This window comes from Sturnira hondurensis, unplaced genomic scaffold (genome assembly GCF_014824575.4).
Source record: "Sturnira hondurensis isolate 20B ecotype Veracruz unplaced genomic scaffold, ASM1482457v3 Scaffold0001872, whole genome shotgun sequence".
NCBI lineage: Eukaryota > Metazoa > Chordata > Mammalia > Chiroptera > Phyllostomidae > Sturnira > Sturnira hondurensis.
The window spans coordinates 38,626,046-38,651,614 of NW_028074503.1; the positions used below are offsets into that span (position 1 = coordinate 38,626,046).

At 53.9% G+C, this 25,569-nt stretch overlaps 1 protein-coding gene across 5 annotated transcripts in view; it reads right to left on the minus strand.

The window, feature by feature from the left end:
• Positions 1-231: 231 nt before the first annotated feature.
• Positions 232-25,569, minus strand: part of FBXO15 (F-box protein 15) — a 34,769-nt gene continuing 9,431 nt past the window's right edge. For 2 of the 5 annotated variants that reach the window (XM_037035765.1, XM_037035756.1), the window contains 7 exons: positions 23,579-23,821; positions 22,851-23,060; positions 21,976-22,102; positions 20,550-20,632; positions 19,465-19,607; positions 3,273-3,397; positions 232-613 (listed from right to left, as the gene is read on the minus strand). In XM_037035765.1, coding sequence (XP_036891660.1) covers positions 344-613; positions 3,273-3,397; positions 19,465-19,607; positions 20,550-20,632; positions 21,976-22,102; positions 22,851-23,060; positions 23,579-23,821 — 1,201 coding nt within the window. In that variant the 3' untranslated portion in view covers positions 232-343. Of the gene's footprint in view, positions 614-3,272; positions 3,398-19,464; positions 19,608-20,549; positions 20,633-21,975; positions 22,103-22,850; positions 23,061-23,578; positions 23,822-25,357; positions 25,462-25,569 lie in introns of those variants that run through there. The other 3 variants (XM_037035789.1, XM_037035772.1, XM_037035780.1) reach the window with 3 other exon arrangements.

The window sequence follows — 25,569 nt, forward strand, 5'->3', positions numbered from 1 at the left end:
CTCCTCTTGTTCGGGCTCCAACCAGCGGAGGAAAAACCTACCCGTGCAACACGTGTGTGCACACGTGGTTCATGGGATGAACCAGAGTTTCTTGCTTCTAAATTCTAACCGCAGAAGTAAATATCTCTTTACCTCACAACCTTTCACCAGGACGTGCTATTTTATTGTTTTCAACACTTACCCCTCAAAATGTTAACTTTGAAATGACCCAACAGTCATAATTTCTAACGGGAAACGAGGAGGCATAGAGCAGACTACTGTTTTATTGTAACTTCCAACACCAAGAACCAGTCTGGTTGGTTCGGAATAAAACACACATCCGTTCACCCCCTTCTGCTGAAGGTCAGTAGTGCGTCCCGAACCAGCGGTTTATCTTCGCCAGGCTGAGGCGGAGCACCAGGCTGACGATGAAGTACTCCTCCGTCTCCTCGATCCGCACCAGCTCCATGTGCACCGCGCCCGCCGCGTCCTCGTAGTCAATGCGGGACGTCGGCCCCGTGAAGTGGGGACTGTCGCGGGGGCCGGGAGGCGCTCGCATGCAAACCGGGGAACTGAAACACCAAAAGGGTTTCCCATATTCATCCAAAAGAGTTACGTCCATTATAGAACAACTCTACAAAATAAGCACAAATATTTGTAAGTGTGAGGATAACGTGGCCAATTCGACCTGGCTGTCAGGTCTAACTGATGAACGTGTAACCGTGTAAGTGAAGCGAACGAGGGTTACGTGGAAGAGGAGGCAGGAGGAGAGAACAAAACCCCAGGGACCTTTAACTCCTGGGCACAGCCGGGTGCGAGGGGATGCCAGCCCGAGTCACGAGGGCGGGGCAGTCCGTCCCTCACCACACCTGCGCCCCCCCGCACTCGCCACTGGGTGAAGGAGCGAGAGCAGGGGCCTGGTGGTGCTCGGGTGCCGGCACCGAGGCCAGAGCCCCCGGTGAGCAGTCGAGTACCTCACAGGGAAGAGGAGGCGGAAGAAGCACAAGGCCACCTGAGCACGAGCTGGGGTCTGGGGTGGGAGTGAGGGGGAAGGGCTCGGAGCCCCTCCGCCCTGCCCCTGTACAGAAGAGGAGGGTTTGGGGAGGAGAACCGCATCGAGCTCAGACGTGCTGGTACTTCAGAGCCTCCTTCACACCTTCCTCCACTCCTGCTCTCTGCCTCTGTCCTCGAGAGAGCTGTGCCCGCACCCTCTCCAGAATCGGTGCACACCCACACGCACTCACAGAACACGCCCTGCAGCAGCGAGCAGAACCGGCCCGTGGTGATCGGCCTTCCCCGCCTGCTCCCAGTCACAACGGACCCCGCCAGATGCACAATTCAACATCCGGGGTGCACGGCACTTCAGTGCATGGGAACGGCGTAGCCCCTTACACGTCCTCACCTTTAATCACCCATTTCACTCCTTGAACCTAATTTCTTAGAGCACATTTCATAGTTTCGGTATTGAACCTCTGACTTTTGCTCCTTAGCGGCTCTGAAAACAGTTTAGTCTCAACAGGGAACCCAAAAGTATGAGCAGCATAAAGCCAACCAGCCCCACGTACTTGCAGGCGCCAGGGAGAGGCAGCGAGCTCCCCACCTCCTCCCAAACGAAGCCCCACTGAGGGAAGGGCTTTCTCGGGATGACTGTGGGACTGTCCGAGGACAGGCTGGAAGAATGGGGACTCCTGTGTCCCCATCACGCTGCTGGGCTGGAAACCTGAACGTGTGCATCACACAGGTTTAGGGACCTGAAGAGCCACCCCTGGAGCTCATCCTGCAGCCTCACCTGCAGAGTGGCTGGAAGAGGGGTCTGTCACTGCCCTCACCACTGACACGCTGTTTGGGATGGTCCAGTAGGCCACGGGTCTCCTCACACCCCATCCCACGGGAGACCATGTGCTCAAGGATCGGGGCTGGGCAAGGCTGGCTGTCCGAGGACTGCACCTCCCACTGGACCAGGTAACTGCTCATCCCGCTGTCGTGGCCAGAACGGGTGGGAAAGAGATTTAAAACTATGCTGCTCATTAAGGGGAGCATCTGCCCTCCCTGGCCCTCCAAGTCTACTTTGATCTGTTATTTTATTTGGGTGCATATTTTTAGAAGACCTATCTAAAGGCTGGTCTGTGGCCTTTAACATTCTTTGGCTTGCGACAGCCAGTCTCCGAAACACGTCCTTGCACCAAGCAGCCAGGGGCCCAGGGCACAGCACAGCCTGCGGTGCACGGCCGCCGACGTGACTTCTCAATACACCCTGCTGACGTCCTCCCCTTCCTCATGACTCTCTTCACAGCACGCGCGTTTCTCCAGCTATTTTGCTGCAGGAATGGTGAATGGAACACATGCGTTATACACAGTGCGTGTTAACTGGCTGTTTCCATTGGCTATTAGCAGCAAGTTTTTAGAGAGTCTAAAGTTGTACGTGGATTTTCAACTGCACTTCGGGGCAGGGGTGGGATATACGATCAGCACCCCTAACCTCTGCCTTATTCAAGGGCCTGCTATATCTGATGGTAATTATGTCTTTTAATGCCCAAGATAAAATACTGCTCTTGCTCTCTGTCCTCACCACTAACAGTTCTCACAACGTTTCCACACAAGTACGGCTGGATAAAGCCTTGTACTGGGACCCTCTGCACTCAGAGGGGACCAACCCCACGGAGTGTGAAAACCCTGTTCGTCCCACAGAACAAAGCTGGAGGAGCACGCAAATCCAGGGCAGCCACGGGCACAAGAATCACAGAAAGACACAAAACTAGGTTGGAGCATCCATCCTCCAGTACCCCCACCTCACCCCTCCTCCCTTTCCTCTCCCTTCCACCCCCTTCTCTGCCAGTTCCCAGACACTAGGTGAACTCTCCCATCCACGTGGCCAAGTTTTGATAGTGACATAAATGGATTTAACTGTTCAGGAAACAGCCGTGTCTCGGAAGCCATAACTAAAATAAATGTGGAATTGGTGGATTACGGCATTTTGAGAAAATGCTACTTGCCTGGTCTGACCAGAACCTGTTCTCCACAGAACAAACAGAAGGGCTGGGAGGGTGCAGTCAGCCCCACTCGGTGCGGTGGCGGCAGGACCCCCGCCCACCTCCACTCCCGGCAGCACAGAAAGCTCTCGGGGAGCAGTGATAAATGCACCAACTGGCTAGCAGCAGCTAAAAGATGTGCACAAGCTCTGGCCACCAGAATCACAAACCCAGGACTTGGACGGCAGCATCATACGTACACACCAGCAGACATGTCTTATCGTACAGAAACCAGGTTATCTTAAAAAAAGAAACGGCGGTCACCTTCACGCAGCCCTCGACGGTGTCGGTTCTCCAGCAGAGGCCAACTTCCCCAACGAGAGGCAGGTGTTCCACGCTGTTCTGAAAATGTATCACCACGAGCTTCACATGCCCATTTTCGATGCATCCTGGAAACGAGAGACACTGTCCATCACCACAGGCCAGTGCAGAATGAGAACTCAAGACCTGCAGGTCTGCTGCCCCTTGGGAAGGGGCTTCCCTACTGAGCCCCAGAGCCCTGAGGGAGGGGACCCGGCTCTGCTCATCCCAGCGTCCGGCTTGCAGCTGGGCAGTGCACCTGCACCCCAGGGATGGAGAATGAGTGGGTGCTCTGAAAAAGTGGGGGAGAAGACTGGGGGGAACCTGGACCCCGTGTCATTGATGAAGAGACTGCTAAGGAGGCGAAGGTTCTCCTGATCTGACGAAGCTGACAGCGGTGGAGACAGAAAACCAGGACTGAGGAAGCTACAGACGCAGAGCCCAGAAACGGCCCAGCTAGGACATGGACCAGGGAGCAAAAAGGAACATGCAGAGAAGTGAGGGCTCGGAGAGCAGGTGAAATGTGGACATGCATGTGAAATGACCACCACCGCACACGCTCCAAATGCATTGACATCCTTGCCCACGCTCCCCGGCAGCCGAGTGAGACCAAAGGCCCTACCCTCCTCTGACCAATGCAAAGAGAATGAAAAGCAACCCGGCCACCAAGGGCACATCACATCCCACGCACACACACGTTCTGCCTTTCAAGGTCCTGTGGTCAGGGAGCCTGCAGCACCCGAGCTCCAAGCACCCACCCACTTCCTTCCCACCCAAGAAGTGGCCGTCACACAGAGCAGCGTGGCAACTGCTTCCCTCGATGAGTGGCTTCTTCAGAGAAACACACCTGGGCAAAGGTAGATGGGAGTCACAGGGCAGCGCAGCTGGAAGAAGAATGGACAGCAGCATGTGTTCTCTGGGCCCCGGCTGGCGGTTCCACGGGATAAAATAAAGCCGAAGCCCTACTGTAGAAACTCTACGTGGTGTTCTCCCTCAGGTCGGCCCAAAGACTGAGGCCAGTGCTCCCCCAGCAGCCTCTTCTGCGACACAACAGGACGCCGTAAGGGGCAGGTCCAGCTGGAGCAGAGCATCGGGCCCGTGGGAGGGTGCTGTTGGCCCAGATGACGCTGCCGAGGCCCGGTCTTGCTTCTGGCCCAAGGACAGAGGCTGCTGAGTCATTAGAAGGAACTGTGCATCCTCTCCTCCTGCCCCAGTGAATGCCAAGTGACACTATCCTTCCCAGACAAGTTCCACTGTCACCCAGGCAGAGCTGGAGGGAAGCAGGGAGGGGCTCTGCAGAGTGAGGCTTCAGTGGAGGCGGGATAATGACCACCGAACGCACCAGATGTGGCTGGGCTCTCTTCCGTTTTCCTGCCCAGCAATGCACGCAAGCAAGGGACCTCCGCGTGGTACGGCTGGACGCACCAGGCAGAAAGCGGGACTTCATTCTCCATGTGGCTTGTCCTCGGGACACTGCCAAAAATGGACCCTGAAGGACAGCAGCCAATAGCACCTGAGCGGCGATGTCCGAGCGAATGAGCATGACATCCCTGCAGGAAGTGAGGACTGCTGTTCCTGTGTCGCTGCCAGACCCCCCCTCCCCGCAAATGCTGCCAGGTCCGCAGGGTCCCCCAGGGCCAGTGTGGCCTCAGGGTCCACGAGCATAGCAGGTGACGCCCTCCCTGCATGAGAACGGTCCGCACACAGAAGACCTGTGTGGAAGTGTGTGCACGGACAACGGGCGATGTTTTGAGTGCTTATCATATACCAACCATTGTGTTAAGCACTTCACATGCGGTAGCTTAAAAGACGACTCCTAAAGAACACCGTAAAATAACACTGTGAATTAGGTATTGCAGTTTTCTGAATCGGCAGACAAGAAACCATACGAAGAGAGGTCAGCAGTACCTCGCCCAAGGTCGTCCCGCTGGTGAGAGGCAGAGACAGGAGTCAGACCTCGTTCTGCATCTTAAGGCCACGAGATGGTCGATCCAAACACACGCACAAGAGGAAAGACCGCCTGTTACTCGGAACACTAGCTGAGAGTTTACAAGGTGGATTAAATTTTCACCAAGTGCTGCTTTGTGTTACTGCCGACTGAGAGATGTCTACAAACCAGCGGACAGAGTAAATGGAGAGCATTCATGGTTGCCCAAGATGCTTGGCAGTTTCTCCATCGGCAAGTCCCACACTCACTCTCGCCCGTCCCCCAATGACCAAGGCAATGGGTGATCTTCGTCCTGTCACTGTGAGCTAGCATGCCCTCCATTGAATTCCTGTGTCCCGGACACCATTCGGAATAAACCCTAATCTAACGGTGAGGCCACCCCCCAAAGGCAGGGCAAGGCCACCCGCAGCTCACCGACTGCACTTCCAGTGACAGGCACTGACCAGCACGGCCTTGGGGTCATGCAGCCCTCGTTCCAAACCCCGCCCAGCCACTCACTAGCTGTGTGACCACGGCTGAGCTCCAAGCTGAGTCCAATAAGGATGCAAACAGAAAGTGCTTTGTAAAGCTTTGTGAAGATTCATGGAACTAATAATAAATACTGACATTTCAGGGTAGATTATTACGTCAAAATAATTCAATGAGAAAAGAAAGTCTTTTCACAAAAGCGTCTGCCATTCACACAGGAAAAGGGGATGGACCTCAGCCCTTACCTCGCACGTCACACAAAAATGAATTAGGATGGACCACAGATCTGAATGGGAAAGCTAAAACCATCCCGCATCTGGAGGAAAAGAAAGAATGCCTCTGTAACCTGGGGCATGAAAAGTTTGAAGACAGAAAAAAAGAAAACAATAGCCATCAAATTTAAAGAAAACTGATAAATTAGATTTCATCAAAACAAGAAATTTCTGATCATTAAAAGACATCATTAACAAAATGAGTCTGTAAGCTATAGGCTGAGACAAGCCAGTTGCAAAACACATATCTGGAAAAGTATGGATATTTAGAACACAGAAAGAACCCCTAAAATTCTAGAACAAAGAAACAAACAATTCATCATTTTTTTACAAAGGCCTACGACTTAAGACACACTTTAAAAAGGACACAGCCAATGACTAAGAAACACAGGAAAAAGCACTTAGCATTACTGGCCATCAGAAAATGCACATCGAAGCCACAGGGAGCTCCCAGCACCCAGGAGAATGGCGAAAACTCAGAGGACCAAGGACGTCGTACGAGGTTGGATCATGGAGCAACGAGAACGTTCAGACACTGACGAGGAGTATAAAGTGGGGCCACCATTCTAAAAAGCAAGTCTGACATTCTCACACATAAAAAACTGTGGTCATTTGTAACACACAAACCTCCCCTAAGACCTAACAATTCCGAGCCCTGAGCATTTAACCAAGAGAAATGAAAACACGTGTCCACCAAAAAGACTTTCGCCACAATTCTACGGCAGCTTCATTCGCAACAGCCCAGAGCAGAAAACCACCCGAACTCCCAGTCCGTGGGCAGGAAAACAGCAGCGGGGGCGGTGGGGGGGCCACTGTGGCGCGTGCATCAGCAGAACACCACTCCGTGGTGAGCTGGCATGACTGACGACGTAACAGAACAGACGGAACTCAAAGGTATTCTGCTGGAAGAAAGAATCTGGATGTGAAGCCACACAGTAAAAGACTCCAGAAACAAGAGTATGATGCACTGTGCCTTGGCCCATGGGGCTCGGTCAGTTGGAGCATCGTCCTGTAAAGCAAAGGGCTGTGGGTTTGATTCCCGGGCAGGGCGCATGCCTGGGTTGCAGGTCTGGTCCCCAGTTGGGGTGTGTCTGAGAGGGAATCGACGTCCCTCTCCTCCTCCCTTCCCCTCTCCCTACGCTCAGTGAGCATGTCCTCAGGCACTGGCAGCACCTCTGACCTACACTGACCTCTTCCTGCCTGAACCCTCCTGCCCACACGGTGACCCTCAGATTATTCTGAGTTGTCTCTGCACGTGGGACCTGGCTCCTCGGGAAACCCACAGTCTTCGGGAAGCAAAGTCCTGTCTCCCATGGGGCACCCTCGGCACTTCCAATGACAGGTCCCACTCCTCCTCAGTGATTAGAGGCCACCTTCTCGCCTCACAGACAGAACAGAGGAAAGGCAGGAAGGGAACAGCGTGGGGAGGAGAGACTGACACGCGGTGAGTGGTCTTCCGAGGGCAGACGGGAAGAAGGGGCAGAAGCACGGATGCAGGGAAGACAGCACAGGGTACCTACGCAGAGAACCGATGGGGGGACCTGAGTGCGATGGGAGCCCAGCCCACACCATCTGAGGTCGGGCACACCCAAGGCAACGCAGCCAACAGCAGCACAGCCCTGGGGCGCACGTGTAAATCTTGGGTAAAGAGGTCGGGAGGCCCATAAACTCAGAGTACGTGCCAGAGTAGGAAGAGCTGAAAGCTGCAGAGGCCCAACGCAGCAGAGGAGTAACGAGTACCAAGATGGTGTAATAATTAGAGCCTAACGATCAAACAGGTCCGCAGTAACTCTTAAGGACAGGAAATCGTTAGTGCCTTTCCTTTCGGTCTCTAACGTGAACCTCCTCCAGGCCTGTGCAAGTTTTCTCTCTTCTCAGCCAACTGTGTTCAGAGACTGTCACCCCCACACCCCCGATCTGCGTGCAATCGGACCAGCTGGGTGTGCTCACGCAGACCAGGGGCTATCGGGAGAGCGGCCTCCGAACCGGGAAGGGTCAGCGCTCCCTCTTCCACGTTCGTTAGGTGAGCTGCCGGGGCCCTGTGAACTGCAGGGATCAGCACACGACTCCAGGGGACGCCCCTCCCAGCCCAGGCCTCCAGTCTCTCTGGCCAGAGGGTCCACTTCTTTCACTAACTAGGCTCCTAACAGGCCACGTTTGCTGCTCATGTTGCTCCTCGTGCCCGTGACAATTAACCTGATTTTAAAGAGAACAAAGTATACACGTAGACTCTTTAAAAATGCACTTCTCATTATCAACAGTGTTTGAAAATAGCTTTTTCTGTTGATGTATTTAAAGGTTCATATTGCTATTTTCACAAAACCTAGTTTCATTTCCCATGCATGAATTCGAGCCAATTTTCTGTCAGTCTAGTCCGTTTGAGTATAAATTATTTTTTCCTAGACTAGCCCTCCCAAGGGCACCTAAGGGAAAGAACATGGTTCTATTTGTTGTGGGCTCTGCAACACCTGTCCTGCTTCTCTCCCAGTGTTCCTGAGGAAACACACCCAGGTCTGCCCTGAGCCTCAGGTGGTACTTGGAAGCCAGGCTCACATATGCAGACTCCTGTTCACCTGGCCACAGGGCAGATTCGGGGCTGAGTTCATGGCCAAGGAGCCAAGGGGATGGCCATGAGGCTGGGGGTTGGGGGAGGGGCTATTCTTGGGACATGCACTTGTAATTCTCCCCAAGGAACTGCTGACGGTTCAAGAAGTTGGAGAGGCCACCTCGTGGTGAGACCGGGGGGCGGGGCGGGGCAGGGCAGGGTGGTGAGAAGCTGAGGGTCTGAGACGGGCTCTGAGCTCAGCAAGCTAGACACCCAGGGCCTGGCCCCAGCGGACCCCGGCAGGGCAGACTCGGGAAGCGCATTCCTCGGCTTCCTCCTGGGCCTGACCTTCCTCATGCCGCTCATTTTAAGCAAGAGATTCTATTTCCACAACCGCCTTAATAAGTATCTGTGAAAGTCATATCTCATTTAAATGATATATTTGAAAACAAAAATCCGAACAAAACAAGAAACTCATGTCCTTCCTTTCAAATGATTAAAAGAGTCCAAATCACCAAAAAGACAGAACAAACCTCAACTTGAGGTCACATCGGAAACAGAAGTCAGAGTCCAGAGATTCAAGAGAAGATGACAAGGCTCCCCCAATGGTCTTCAGAGCCACACACCACCCCCGTCACATGTCCTGTGTCATGACAGAGCCAGCCTCAGGGGCGCAGCCTGTGAGCCGCCAGAGCCCCCCACTCACTGCCCTGCCGCTGCCACCACGGCGGACTTCCTAGCGACGTCCGACAAGGGGCCCCGCAACCATGCAGCACCCCTGCCCCCCACGGAGCACAGGCCACCCCGCGAGCTCTGACAGAGGGGGTGAGCGCGGGGCTGTGGGTGTGGGCGCTGTCACCTGTGGCTCCCAGTGGGTCACCAGGTGCACAAAGCAGGAAAAACACACAGACAACCACGGATGGGACCGCCTGTCCAATGACTCGGCCATCGCCACCCAGACAGGACCACACTGGTCCCACTGCCTTCCCGGGTGGTAAATGCTCAGAGAGCACGCGCTGAATGAGGAACACAGAAGGGACGAGTGTCCAGGAGCAGAGGGGACACAGGACGTCACCTATTTTTGGAGCCAGCAAACATGAAGTAACACGCCAAAAACACCTGAAACAACAGAAACGTTGAAAGAACTTCTGGAAGAGAGGCTGTGCGGGCGTATCCGCTGCCCAAGAGCGAACGAGCTGCCATCTGGCAGGAAAGGAAGTTCCTGCGACACACGCTTCCTTCGTCCCCTCGTCCCTGCCTATCCTGCCGTCAAGAGCGAGCGGTGTTTCCTATGCAACCAGTACCTCGGTGAGAAACGCACCGCAGAAACTCTACAGGCTATAAAATAAGCCTAACGAACAGCAGAGACATAATCTAAGAGAACTTTCTCACGCTGGTGAACTTTCTCACAGTGAGGCCTCCACGAGCAGAGAGCGGCGCAGGGCCCGCGGAAGGAACGGTCCTCCTGGCTCCAGTAACTGCAGAGTCCAAAACCCTAAACAAAAACCTGCCGATTCCTTCCAAACTGATGGGCATATCTAACACAAATCCGATCAAAATGCAAGTGAGATGGTTCTAAATCTAACCAAATAATCATCAAATACATCTAAAAGAATAAGTGGAAAAAAGAGAAGAGTGTAAGGATGAAGATAATGAAGGAGGCTTTGATACGAGTTCATCAGTGAGAAACTGGATGGCAGGGGAGAGATCTATGTTCTCAGAACAAAACACACAAGTGACACCTGAACGCGCTGCCTGGTAAGGACACACGGAGCAGGGCCCTGGCCCCTGGCAGGGAGACAGCCCCGCAGGGAGGGGCACCAGACCCAGGCTGGACGTCACTTTCACATCAATGAAAGGAAGCATGGGATTAATCAAAGGACTTACGTCCAATTCACAAAACCTGTAAGGGAACCAACACAACACAGACCAAACCAAAGGGCCAAAGACAAAATGAAAGAAAAATCTACAAAAGATGGAACTCCTGTAAGTCCAGTAACCGTCAGAGCAATGGAATCCATCCAACAGAAACAGACAGGAATCCGCTAGAACGGAAACATAAAAGTCAGGACAGGGCAGCGACACCGGTGAAGCATTGGAAAGGCACTCCGGACTGCCTGGCCTTCCCCTGCCTGGAGCCCTGCGAGGTAGGTCCTGGTGTCACCGTGTCCTCCAAGCAAGGACACTGCGGGCCCAGGGGCACACACCCCAGGAGACGCGGCACTGAAGCTGGACCCCACAAAGATGTCCCCTACACAGCTGACCATGGCCACTCTGATAACCATAAACCTCGCTGTAGTCGACTGAACATTCAAAGACACGTGTGAACTTACAGTGATGTCACTTCCACCTCTCAAATCATCAGGTGTTTTCAGAGCAATACCCGTGGTGACAGGTCCACGGACACAAGAAACAGAAGCTGGCCTGCCCTGCGCTTGGAGAACAGGCCAGGCAGTCATGATGCAACCAAACAATGTGATGTCATGTCACACGGCTTTTCCAAACCAGACTTCCGGGGACTGGCTAGTGACCTGGGAGAATGCAGACTGCACGGGTGGGAGAAGGACAGGCGGGCCTTGTGCGTAGAGTGTGGTGCATGGATACGCAGCTCCGAAAGTGGGCCGAAGCAGACACAGTGTTGCCCCTGCGTGACTCTCACGCGCTCCTTCACAAACGTCTGCTCATCCAGAAGTTCAAACCACGTAACAGGATGTTTGGTTTTAAGTGCACTTTTATAACAGCGCAGATAAAAGCCGAATGGCATCAGCAGCTCACGGTGTCCCTTAAACCTGTTTCCTGCGCTTCCCACATCCTCTGCCTCCCAGCCCTGATAACAGGACCAAACAAGCCACCCTGTGCGAAACTCCTCCCTTCGGCTTCTGGAAACTGGTAAGAACTAGCTTGACACAAGCAGCAGAAGATACACATTCCTTCGAACTTTCAACTGCCCACACGCCAAAGGCCCAGGAGGACTCCCTGTCTGCCCCTCCCTGGCTGCACATCCCCGCCACCAAGTGCCCGAGGGCCTCCCCGCAGAAGAGAGTGCGTAGGGCTGGACCCTCTGTCTGTTCTCAGAAGGCCTGTGGGCCAGCTGCCTCGCCCGTGTCCGGCACCTTGGATCCGCTCCGGACTGGGGAGCATGGCGCACTGCACCTGAACGGTTTGTACCCCAGTGTGGCTCATGTGGAACATCTCTTACCTTTCAGGGCATCTGCAAGTGCGGTAGCGCCGGGCAGAGGGTGCCCAAGTGTCCTTCTCAGGTAGGTAACATGTCACACGAGTCTCACATCTCATCAGGGGAATACGCAATCCCACGCAACTCCACGGGGACAGGGCTCCTGAGAGCTCACCCCCCACTGCCTCCGGCACGCCCATGCACCTTCCCCCTCTGCTCAGCTTGCTCAGTGCCCTGTCACTGAATAAACTGTAGCCACAGACACCACTGCATCCCGAGTCCTGTGTGACTTCCTGGCAGCTCGCTGAGCCTGGCGCTGGTCTGGGGACCCAAGGCCACAGTGAGTCCACACATCCCAAAGAACAGAAAACAAAGTGCATGTCAACAACCTGACCAGGCACGCTGGTAAGCGTCCCTCCGTTTTCATTTACAAAGTAGACGAAGTAACTCCTTCGGCATTGCCCACCTGTTCATCCTCCCCTCCTCCTGTCTCATAAATTCGGTTCAGGTGACAAAACATTTCTTCACCCGAGTGTCTCCTTAGCTTCCCTTTGGTGTTCACTCCGGTGGCCAAACCCAGAGCAACAGGAAGCAAACGTGCAGACTCAGGGATCACAAGCTCTTCTTGGAAAAAGATAATCAGGATCCTTTTACGGACACGTTTAATGCTGCCTTGACTGGTCAGAGTGGCAGACGATAAAAATACAAAGGGGAACATCGGGTCGTGTGGGGAGGAAGACAGGTCCGAGGAGGAAGAGCCGAATGCACTTCGGGGAGAGGACAGGGCAAGGAGCCTTGCTATGCACTGCAGGCTGGGTCCAGCGGAAGCCTGTCCCTGGACACAGTGGCCACATGAGGGGGACACTGTGGAGGGCTTGCAGAGCTGTTAGCAAATGAGGACCTGGGCTCCCCAGCCGCCACACCAGGCCTGCTCTGTGCTGGCAGGGCCATGTGGGTCACCCCAGCCAGAACTGCCAGGCCCCCGTATGGACGCTTACCCCCACTGACTCAGCTTGGCCATCTCCCCTTCTCAGAGCCCTCCCCGCAGGCCGTCCCCCGGCACTGGGCACAGGTAGTAAAGGACTTCCCGCCACTCCCAGCTAACACACAGCAGACAGAGCCACTTCGTGTCCAGGGACAAGACAGAACGGCTTCTCCTGGATGGGAGGCATTCTTTAAAAACAGGGGCAAAGTGCCGTGGTGCCCAACCTCAACTACAGAGCAGGAGCTCACTGAACATGCCACCTGGTCCCAGAGAGGGTGCCTAGGGACTGTGTGGAGGAAGCAAGATGATGGCAACAGCGCCCTCTGCTGACTCCTGATCGTGGAACCACGTGGGCAGAAAAATGCACCTGCGTCTTTGGTCACGTCTTCTGAGGGTGAACATTTGTTTTCTCGTGGTGGAGATGGCAGACAAAGGTGAACTGTCCCCATCTCGGTATCCGTTCCCTGCATTTTATGTAGCTAGTGCCCAGTGTGCGGTGACCACGGCTAACCTTCGCGGGGCTTGTCGGCATTAACAGAAAACTGGCTCAGAGGCGGCTTTAGCAGACGGGCAGAGGAGGGCCCCACTGACCACCGGTCCGGTGCCAGCACCCAGCCAGCCAGAGTCACACCCACGGGAAGACTCACTTGGACACATTGCTGAAGACACAGCGTGGCCACCGGGTGCGGGCTCTCAGCTCTGGAGGCCGCAGCCAGGGTGAGATGAAGTCACCACAGGCAAACGTGCAGAATCCGAGAACCGCCCCATGTGACTTGGCTGCTTTGTCAGCAACACCCCGGGAGAGAGAACGTTGGCCAGCTCACAGGCTTGCAATGAAGATCAAGCTAAATAATTAGTATGAACATGACACATTCAGCGTGAAACTACAATGAGTACCGTGAATGTTATTATCACTATCATCTCCATCATCGTTAAGGGCGTGGCTTCGGTATGAGGACTGGTACAGTCACCAGTTTCAAACGAGGAGGCGCAAGTCCCAGACACCCCGCCCCCAAAACAGACCTAGACCCAGCACACCCGGCCCCTGCGGGCGCTCGGGGAGACTGTGCATCGGGTCAGGTGGACGGTGCTGGAAGTGGCATCAGTGGCGTGGCTCAGTGGATGGGGCGTCACCCCGCAGAGAAAAGGGCTGCCGATCTGATTCTTGCTCAGGGCACGTGCCTGAGCGGCAGGCTCCGTCCCTGGTCGTGGAACGTGCAAAAATCGATCGACGACGTTTCTCTCTCACATCATGTTTCTCTCCCTCTCCTCCCCCTCCCTTCCCCTCTTTCTAACATGAACTAAATAAAAAACTGATAAATAGTTTTGACTTCCGCCAAGATGGAGGTGTAGGTGGAAACACTGCGCCTTCTCCCACAACCAAGTTTGAATACAACAAAGGTTTGGAGAACAAAGACACAGCCAAAGAACAGAAAATTGAACTTTACGGAAGTCCGACAACAACCAACCTTTCAACCAGACCGGTAAGAGGGGCGGAGCCAGCAGTGGAGCGGGGACAGGCAAGAAAGATCCCCCGACCCAGGCGCCCAGGCAGCCCCGCCTCGCAGACCCAGTGAGGGCGCAGGGCGGCGAGCTGGCTGTGGTCACACATTCACGCGCAGATAAACCAGCAGAGGAGTGAGCAGTGAGACGGACCCCGCAGGCCCCAGCGGCGAACCCAGTGAGGACATAAGTCGGCGGGCTGACTGCGGTCACACATTCGCGCGCAGTGGGACGGAATGCGTCCCAGTGATGGAGGCAGCTGCAGCGACGGCAGGAGGCAGCAGAGGGGGCCGCCATTGCTTTCCTTTGGCCCCGCCCCCACATACATCGTCACAACCCAGCAACTGAGTGGCTTGGCCCTGGTGAACACCTAGGGTTCTGTTCCTCATACGTAACAGGCACGAACAGTCCACAATATGGCTCAAGAAGAACTCAAAGCCCCAGAGCCGATAACTAAGCAAAAAAGAAATAGCGAACCTCTCAGATCCACAGTTCAAAACACTGGTGATCAGGATGCTCACAGAACTGGTTGATTTTAGTCACAAATTAGAGGAACATAGGAAGGCTAAACTGACTGAAATGAAGGGAAATGCACAGGAAACCAATAGTGATGGAAAGGAAACTGGGACTCACATCAAGGGGGTGGACCAGAAGGAAGGAAGAAATGACCAAACAGAAAAACGTGAAGTTACAAGAATTCAAAAAATCGAGGAGAGGCTTAGGAACCTCCAGGACATCTTTAAACGTTCCAACATCCGGATTATAGGGGTACCAGAAGGGGAAAAGAAACAGCCACGAGTGGAAAACTTATTTGAACAAATAATAAAGGAGAATTTCCTGGCAAAGGAAATAGACTTCCAGGAAATCCAGGAAGCTCAGAGTCTCAAAGAAGTTGGACCCAAGAAGGAACACACCAAGGCACATCATAATTACTTTAGCCAAGATTAAAATGAAGGAGAGAATCCTAGAAGCAGCAAGACATAAGGAGACAGTCACCTACAAAAGGGTTCCCATCAGACTGTCAGCGGATTTCTCAAAAGAGACCTTACAGGCAAGAAGGAGCTGGAAAGAAGTATTCCAAGTCATGAAATCCAAAGACCTACATCCAAGACTGCTCTATCCAGCAAAGCTTTCATTAGAATGGAAGGGCAGATAAAGTGCTTCTCAGATAAGATCAAATTCAAGGTGTTCATCATCACCAAGCCCTTATTACATGAAATGTTAAAGGGACTTATCTAAGAAAAAGAAGATAAAAAATATGAACAGTGAAAGGACAGCAAACTCACAATTATTAACAACCACTCCTAAAACAAAAGCAAACCAAGAGGACAGCTAGATCAGGAGCGGAACCATGGAAATGAAGAACACATGGAGGGTTAGCAACAGGGGAGTGGGAGGAGGAGAAGGGGGGAGAAGGTACAGAAAATAGCATAGACAGTAGGTAGAAAATAGATAGGGGGGAGGGCAAGAATAGTTGGGGAAATATAGAATCTAAAGAACCTGAGACACATGGTCATAAACTAAAGGGGGGAATGTTAGGGGAGGGAGTGTATAGGGTGGAGGGGAATGAAGTGGGGGAATAGAATAACTGTAATGGTATATGCAATAAAATATATTTTTTAAAAATTGATACATAAATGCTGGAAGTGAGGGGACACAAGTCTCTGCTGGCACCAGCCCAGAGGGCACAGGCATTTGCACCCTCAGCAGAGACAGGGGCGTGTGAGGAACACCCTCAGCAGCACATGCTGGGAATACGGGGAGACCTCCTCACTCACACAACGGGACGAACGTCAGTGGACTGAAGTTCAGAGACAGTGATCTGGGCTCTGTGGCGGCCAGAGCACCCACCGGCGGGGGGAAGACGGGGCTGAGCCATTCGCAGGGCAGAGCCCGGCCAGAAGCTGCAGACACTTTCAAGCCGGGAGGCCGCTCTCCAGACCAGCCTGCAGTGCCCCCCGACCCCGGGGCTCCCCGACCCCGGCACCAGAGAAAGCCCACTGAAGAAACACAAGGAAGCCTTAAAATCAGACAAGCTGAGCAGTCAACTCAAAAAGCTGGATATAAGAGCAAAATAAGCCTAAAGAACACAAGTGATTTTCTAGGAAATCATAGAAGTATTAAAACTGATGCAATGAAAAGCAGAAAACCTGAGTATAACTAGATCAGAAACAGACTTTCTAATGAAAAATATAGATATTCTAATCTGTGAGTGTAAAAACAACACCAGGTATCAAATGACTGAAACCAGTCATTCAAAAACAAGCACACGCACGACAAGAGGAGCTGATTTAGGGAAGGACGCGGGATGTTCACCGCCAGACGATACAGAAACAAAACTCACTCCCTAACAGTACAGAGGAGGAGAGCCATATAGACCGTCAGGAGTTGCCCAAGACACACTCAGTAATATTGGACAACCATTTCTGAGTTTTTAAAAACAAACTAATCTAAGGACAGAAAGAAACACCTTACCTTGTAAGAGCAATAACAAAAGCCTGGAACAGACACACGTGGGAATAAAACATTTTATTAACTTACTATCCCCATGAAGTTGGAAACACAAAGGGGTTCAACCTCATCAAGGGGAACGAATGTGCCGCTGTTTTTCGAGAGGATGCGTGCAGTTGCCCTCCGACCTAGCAACCCCGCTTCTAGAAGGATTCCCAAGACCAGCTGGCAAAGTACGAAATGAAGTGTGAACCAGCCGGTCACCATGCCACTACGTACAACGGCAGTGGCTGGACACCCCCGAGAGGAACCAGTCACACACCCTACTCGCTGTTTGTTCTACTTTCAAAGGGCCTGTTTAAAGAGAGAGCAAGGAAGGGCTCGGGCTCACATTGAAGAATACCCTACACGGCGGGGGGTAAATGCAGACAACTGTAATTGAACAGCAATAAAACAATTTTTGAAAAAATACTCTACAGAACACATTATTAATGGGGGAAAGCAAGAAACATAAAAGGGAGTAGTGTGACTCATTTTTTAAAAACTGGGAGGAACAGGAATATATTGATGTATAGCCATACATAGTCAAAAGGAAATGTTTAAAGAATAAACAAAAACTCGCACGAAGGGCCACCTCCGGGGGCAGCAAAGACTGAGGGGCAGGGGCCAGGGCAGAGTGACCCGCTCAGAACCGCCCTGTCCCACCCCTTCAACACGGGGACCAGGCAGACACAGTCAGTTTTCAAACATACAAAAAGCAAGGCCATCTGGAAAACGAAAGAGCAGCCAAAGCAGTGTTCCTCGTCCCTCAAAGCGGCAGCACAGTGACACAGAGGAAGGTCATTTTAGGGGAGCTCACTGTGCGTTTCCAGCACGACGTAGATCATGCGTATAAGAACCACAAGGAAATTCTTAAGTAAGAGAATATTCATAGGTTCATCATTAGCAATAATGTTTTGTTATTCTGAAATTATTATATATCGTGATGCTATTTGGAAAAAGACTTCCAGCCTAAGAAATAAAACACAAATACATAATCAAAGAAGTGCATTAAAAACCCTAAGACATTTAAGTTAAATGAATGCATGAGTGACTTCTTCACATTACAAAATGCACAAACTTCTTCACTGTCTCCCGAAAACCCTAAGAGGAGCACAAACCCCAGTGTAGCAGGCACGTCTGGGCTCCAGGCTCGGGTCCCCAATGCCACCACACAGCGGGACGGACAGGGGCCGGCTCCCCTGGAGAAAAGGGTCCGCTCTGGGCCTGCGCAGGAACCATGTCCAAAGGAGCTGCCACGGGTGACCAGAGTCGCGTCAGAGAAACAGACGGGGTCACAGTCACAGTAACAATAAACAGAATGATGACTGCAAACAGACAGCACAGAAACTATGTTTTTTAGTCCATGGTTTGGTAACAATATCTCCCCCAAACACTTACAGGTCTTTGGAGACGGACAGAGCATCACCTCGCCGTTCTGTGAATTAGCAGAGAGACAGCCCAGCACACGCCCTGCCTTTCTGCGCTGACCACACGTGGTGGGGACTGTGCGGCTGAGGAGACAGCACCCTCTTCACAGAGGGGCCCCGGCTGTCAGCTGCGGAGAGGGTGACAGGACAGGGACTTGGCATCTCACAGTCGCCGACGAAAACAACGAACGTTTGGTAAACCTCATGGAGGAAGTCTCCACTAAGAGGCCAGGCTACAAATCCCCTGAACCCACTGATCGCTCCCAATACAATTAATATTTAGAAAAGCAGATGCTGCCTCCTTCCGATAAACTGAACAGGAAGCACAGGGCATCACGTCTAAAGTGTTCTCGCCAGAAAAAGAGAAAACCCTGAATCTGATCAAGCTAGAGAAGCACGTTAATTCTGGAAGCTGACATCGAAAATGCGGAGACCGCACAGACCAGTAACAGACTCCATTCCTTCAACTAACCAACAGCACGGGAAAGGGACCGGCTGCCGTGGACCACAGGGAGGTGGGCCCAGCGACCAAGTGCAAGGGCACGAGGAGGTTCCAGGTGGAGGACGGGGGACGTACAGGCTAGGGCTCGTCAACACAACACTGAGTGCTTGTATTTACCGGATGGAACAGGTTTCAGGGCAAAAACCACACCAGGAATAAAGAGGCTCATCTCAGAAACGAGGACAGGGCCCATGATAGGCAAGAGGACACAACAATCTTCCATGCGTACAAATAAAACCACAGAGCTTCAAACCCCATGCCTGGGGAGCTGTGAGGGCACTGAAGGGGGCGACAAGGGTCTCCGCAGAGCTAGACATTTCCGAGTTCTAGGCACAGCGGCCAGGAGGCTGCACAGCAGCCAGGGCGCAGGGGCGCCAGCACCCTCGACCACCTCAGCCCAGCCTGGCACCCCGACCACACTCCCCTCCACATGACACATGCGTTCCCCTTCGGGACGCAGGGACCCTGTGCCCACAAGGACTGTGTTCTGAGGCTTAAAACGAGCTTTGATGAACTGGAGACAGGGAGCGTGGCAGGCCCCTTGATAAGGAACGTGCCCAAAGAGAAGGTGAGTGGGGAAGGGTCGGAAGGCAGAGGACAGGGACGAGGCAGAGGACAGGGACGAGGCAGAGGACAGGGACAAGGCAGAGGACAGGGACGAGGCAGGAGACAGAGCCAGGCTAAGGACCGGATCTGCTAGGGGTGGGGGCGAGGACAGTCTCACAAGCTGTAGAGTGATTTAGGGGTCTGGGAGGACAAAGAGCCCGTCGACAGCAAAGCCGCCAGGTAGGAGGTCAATTCTTAGCTCAGACATCTGGAACTGGAAACGCAGCCTCACCTGTGTCGGTGAAGAGGTTGCAGAAGGTGCTGCACAGGCAGAAAGCCCCGCCGCTGTGCAGGTCCACGTGCAGCTGGTATCCGCGCAGTCCGTACTCGGGGCTGTCATCAGAGAGGGTGCCACGCAGGGGCAGCTCGTACGGGCTGCAAAGCAGAACAAGACACACACGCGTGTCTGTGAAGGCTACGGACAAAGGGCCGGAATCGCACACTCTAAAAAAACAGACCTGCATCCAAATCCCTGGCCCCTGCCCCTGCAGGACCCCCATCGCCCCCAACACCAGGAACTCCCCGCCCCACGCGCCTCCTGCCAACTCCTAGGAAGACAGGCAGAGACCTGGGTCCCACAGGCATCCACTGGACCAGCCGGGGCGTCCACAAGACCACCCAGGCAGCAGCTCCGCAGAGGCGGCTCCACCCGCTGTGGCTCAGGGTCCACGGCACCAACTGCCCAGCAGGAAAGCACCTGCCTGCACACCCACCACGACGACCACCACAGACCTACCAGCACGGGACCTGGGCAGAGGCCCACAGCCGCAGTGGGCAGTTTTCTTCGGGAAGAGAACCCTGACTGTGCAAGGCGACAAACGCAAGCCGGGGCTTTTCAGGCAATGGGCAAAAGGGAGTAAGGCCTCTGTCGTGGAGTGGAAAGCATGCCCCCCCACACCTGAAGACCCTCAAACTCAGTAAAAGGCCCACACTGTGCAGACCAAGCCAACGCACCCCCACCCCCCACAGACCAAAGGGCCGAGGGTCTGTGCGCCTCCCAGGGTGTGTGAGCTCACAGGAGCATGGGGAATGCAAGGCACTGGGATGCATGGGCCTCCTGTAGCGAGGAAGGCATCCTCCACACTAGTAATATTCCACGAGAACTGGATCCTCAACCCAGAACAAACACAGCAAACGTGTCCTCGTGCGTAATCCAATGATTTCAGCCACAGCTAAGTCATGATGCCCACGGGCTTGTGTCTACTGACTAAGAACAGAATGTCTTTGTAGCTGGTCCCACGATACTCAGATGGCATCGGCCCGTAACTGTTCACGCTGATTTCACAAACACTACACGCACGACATCCCGGTACTTACACAGTGGCTGAGCCCAGCGCGCTCCGCTCCACGAGGTGACTGACGTGAAGATTTGCCATGACAAAAGCCAGCTCTTCCTCCCTCTGCAAAGTTAATTAAAAAGAACACATTTTTCAGCTGAAACGTTTTAATTTTCCACCCGGTCGTTGTGAAGATCGCAGCACATCTGTCTCCCATACAGAGGCCGTCTCGCATGACGGTCTGGTGGCTGCGGGGCAGGGCGCTGTGGCTTCTGGCCCACGGTGCCGTCTAATAAGACACGTATGCCGTATGGAGGGCAGGGCCACAGTCCGCCCTGAGATGCAGAGCAGTAAAAGGATACCAGGACTTGTGAAGTGGCAAAGGGCTGTATTACACAAGGTAACTGGGAAAACAGATCTTGTTAGTCCCAAGTCCTCTCAAACTCTTTCCAAAGATAAAGACGATCCTGGCAAGAGCTCCGAAGACACCAGACTGACCCCATGCTGCTCCACACTCGTGGCGCAATGCTCCTCCCTCAAGTACCTGCCTGGCCTTGCAGACCCGGTGGGAAATGCTAGGTCCCACGCCTCCCTCCTCCCTCCTCCCTCCAGCCGGGGACACAGAAATGTGACTGCAGGGGAAGTGGTGCCATTCGTCCCCAGAGGCACAGCTGTGTTGCCTGGGGGTGGTGACCTGGAAGGCAGATCTGAGGGTGTCATCCCCAGTGGCCAGACAGCGGCCAACCGGATGCACCCTCGGCCCGGGACTACCCAGCGAGCACTGGTGGAGGACTTGAGGTCAGGCAGCCGAGACCTGGCCCACACGGCCTTCCCCAGAAGGGGGAGGGAGGGCACAGCAGGGCGGGAGGGAAAGGGGCATGGGGGGCGATGCTGGAGACCCAGTCCTGTGGAGGCTTCCCCCTGTGAAGACACATGGCTGCGCTCCAGGGATTCAGACCGAGGAGGCGCCGTGCAAGACCCAGGGCCAGAGCCCCTGCGGGGCCTGCAGCAACCTCGGGAAGGTTGCATGGGCTGCTCCTCAGGGAAGGGCTGCCCCGGAAGCAAGCCCTGAGGCAGGGTAGGTCCTACACCCTCCCCCGAGGGGCAGGTACACTCACTGCCACACCCACAGGGCCAGCAACATGCCGGGCAGAGTAGGAGTTAAACTCCCAGAGAGACTTCTGCAGGGAAAGGACATGGAAAGAACAGACAGGAACACGGACCACCAGGCAGGGATGGGGACACCCCCTTACAGGGAAGGAAGCTGGTCATCCGTGGGAGCAGACCGGCAGAGGAGCCCCCCAACTACCGGGGGTTGCTGTGCCCCAGAAAGGGAGCTGGAAGAGAGCCCGATGGCCCAAAGTGCGTGAGCCCTGGGAGAAGGCTGCACCCTTGTCCCCAGGACATGGGGGCGGATGTGGGGCGACGGGGAGGGGCATCCTGGCCCTGCAGGGCCCCAGCCTCACCTTCCACAGCCCCACCAGCAGCCCTGGGTCCAGGCGGAAGAGCCGAACGAAGCGGTCACAGCCAATCACGGCGGAGTCGGTCATGTCACTCAGACTGTACTTGGCCACCAGAGAACACCACCGAGGCCTTCACCCATGCGTGTCAAGGGAAGGAAAGAGAGAGGTGAGCCCTGGTGTCCGCAGTGTCACGTTCATCCATGGGTCTCTGAGCACGCTCCAGAAGGGCCCTCTGCTTGCCTCTGCGCACACCCGGCAGGTGGCCACAGCCCACCAGGACTCTCAGCGAGTCCTCCCAGTGAGCCAGCCACGTGTAAGCAAAGACGAAGCCCTTGGGGACGACGCTGTGGTCTCAGTGGGCTGGCTGAGAGCAGGTGCACCTGCTCAGCCCAACTCAGCAGTAGAAACTGAAACATTAGAACATAAATCTAAACCAGACCCTGGTTTTCACTGTGAACTATACTAGAATCAGTCCGAAGGGTACCTAGCTCAGGTGTATAAGGAAACACACATCTACACCATTCACTAAAGAAAAATGTAATGGTTTTATATATATATATATATCTTTTTGCTAAAATGATTAAAACTAAAATCCTCAAAAGGCTAGCTGTCCATCGTCCAGGAAGTTTTGTTAACAAGCACGCCACTCCCTAAGTGGCACAGATAACCAAGATGAGTGGAACCTAAACTGAGACGTAATCGCACCTGCGATAAGCCCATCCTTGTCGAGTTCTACAGCAACCCAGGATAAGAGAGAGAGGCCTTTACAATGCAATCCAATTAAAAACACTGGCGATATTTTTGAGTCACAAAGTAACGCAACTAGTAGCCACTTGTAACATGTTCTCCCCCAAACGCCCTGCAGAATTTACACCTACCCATTCTTGGTGGGGGGGCTGGGCCAGTCCATGAAAACCGGCATCACACCGCACAGGTCCAAGGTGGACAGTGTGGCCAGACAGGGCCAGGCTTTGCCGTACCACGAGATCGTGACCGAGGACTCGTTGATGAAAAGGTCAACGTGCTCCAGGACATGCTCTCTTCCGCTTTTCTCTCTCAATATGATTACCCAGCCAATACCCGATATTCTGCAGAGAGAGGATCAGGCTGAACGTGTTTGCCTCACAGAAAAAAAAATGCTGAAGTCTGTTTCATGTGTCATCTCTACAGCAACTCGCTCCTCCCCACCAAAGTCAAGGTTCTCGGAAGGGACCGTGCCTGCGGTGAGTGTCCGTCGCCCCCGCAGCTCTCTCCTTAGACTTTCTCCCTCACCTGGTGAACACAGCCTGTGAGCTCGGTACTGGCATCACACAGAGAAGTTTAAAAAAAAGTTCTGCCCGAGAGAACTGCCTTGAACGCTCCAGCTTCACCAGAGCACAGTACTGGGCTATTTCTACTTCTCCTTAAAGCTAGACACACTTCCCTGGAGTAGGAAGATACCACACATTTTGTGGATGCACAGAGATATCGAAAGACAGCTCCCCACACACACACAAAGGGCACATGTGCCCTGTACGCACAGCCGTCTGAGCTCACACCTCATTCTTCTCTGAAGGTCAACAGTACCCGAGCCGGCACGACGCCACTGTCACAGACAACATCGTACCTGAGGGCCTCCTTGGTTTTCTCTGGGAGGCCTGTGTACAGGTTGACAGGTTTGAGGACCTGAGCCAGAGCCGCCTTCAGGGAGGCCATGCGCTTCATGACATATTCTCTCTTCCAGTGCCCAGCTTCTCTGTCCTCCACCGAGAGCAGGCTCATGGACCCTGCCGTCCTCTCCACTGAACCGGCTCTCCAGTTGTATCTTTTAGGGGAAAAGGCAGATGAGTAGATTCTGATCCAAATAAGACTGAGGGGAGAGAAAACAGTGACCGGGCTAAGAGACACTGTCACACACAGGTGGCAGCAACAGGCTACTTTGGAGGGGCAGAGCACCTGGGCCAGTGCGCCGCCCTCCCAGCCAACGCCCCCCCCCTCTTTGGGGAGGAGAGGTCAACTTCTCTTGGGGGAAACTAAGGCGGAGGTTAAAATCTATGTCCTAATGTAAAAGGTAGCATTCCCGTCAATACATGTAATTATTTGCTCATTTATGTCTCCACATTCCGTTCAGTGCGGAAAGGGAAGGAATGGCCTGTGGCCGAGAGGTAAGGAGCAGAAGGCAATCCCACGGTGGGTGGAAAGCCCCCGGAGTCTGTGGGAGGCCCAGGAGCCAGGAAGGGAATGGCCACGGCCGAGCTGGCCACGCGGCGCCCACCACAGCAGACAAGGAGCTCACCGCAGACAGCAGACGTGCACAGTTGCCCCTCGATCTGGGCATCACCTGCACCCCCCGGTAAATGCACACACAGTCAGACCCTCCCTGTTTTCTAGCAGGGGTGTTCAGTGATTTCTCCACGAAGTCAGTGCACCCCCAGCTATTTGCCTTCAGGACTTTATGTCTTCCGCTCAGAAGTTTGCTCTACTTTGCAGCTGCCCAGGCACTCACAAGCTGCGAAAACAGCCAGGCTGTGGCAAGGACGGGCAGGGCACAGACTGTGCACGCCTCCAGTGACAGCCGCCGCCATGCCTAACGCTCACACACAGGGCCACCGTCACGTGCCACCTTACAGTCACCGTAAGAGTGGCCTGAAGGGAGCAAAAACCTCCTGCAGAATGAAGTGTTGTATACACTGTTGCCTGTGTAGACTGTCATGTTGTGTAGACTGTAGACTGTGATTATTTATAAAATACAAATGTCAAGTTTAAGGTGCTTTTATCAGTCTCCAACACCCAACACACCCGCCTCTGGACCACCAAGGCTCCGCCCTATTCGAATGCTAAGGTGGATTCGAGGACCAGAGCTTATATATCTGATCCGACTACCGGTCAGGCGCCCTTGTTTGGGAAGTGGGGCTGACGTAACGTTCTGACCCCCGGCATTTCCCAGAGCTCTGGAAGACACCCCCGTGGCTGTGCAATGTGGCCTGCTGCCCACCCCAGCACCCACAGGCCAGCCATGCTCTCGCCCAGGCCTCTCGCACGGCAGGGAGGCAGCCCCACCGAGGTAACGGCCCCGGAGAACGCCCTTCCACTGTGGCCCCTGGAAGTCATCAGGGTAAATGGCCACATTACACACTCCTGTCCTTCCTTCAGAAGCAATGTTCAGAGTACACCCTTAACTTTCCAAAACATGTATTGTTTATCCACCCAATTATTCATACACCCTCTTAATGAAGACTAAGACACTTACAAATACAATTGAACTTCTACAACTAAGGCTACCCTTTGAGAGAGAAAAGAACCGTGTGGGTGATTTCACCAGAAGCTCAGCTGTTTAAAGGACAACACCCAAGGAAGTGGGAGGGGACTCGATCCGAACCCACTGAGACGCCCCGTTCCTCCTTACTTGTCATTGGCCAGGTGGTAGAAGCGCCTGTTCACACACCCCACGCACAGCAGGGCGGCAGCATCCAGGTAGGACAGGATCTTCAGCAAGACTTCCGCAGGCATGCTGGGGGTGGCGGTGGGGGGGGGGGGTGAGTTCAGAGCAGGGTGCATCTCACCCCGGAGCACCGCTGCCATCCTCTGCGCAGAGGAGGCCGTAACTGGGCCCCCTGC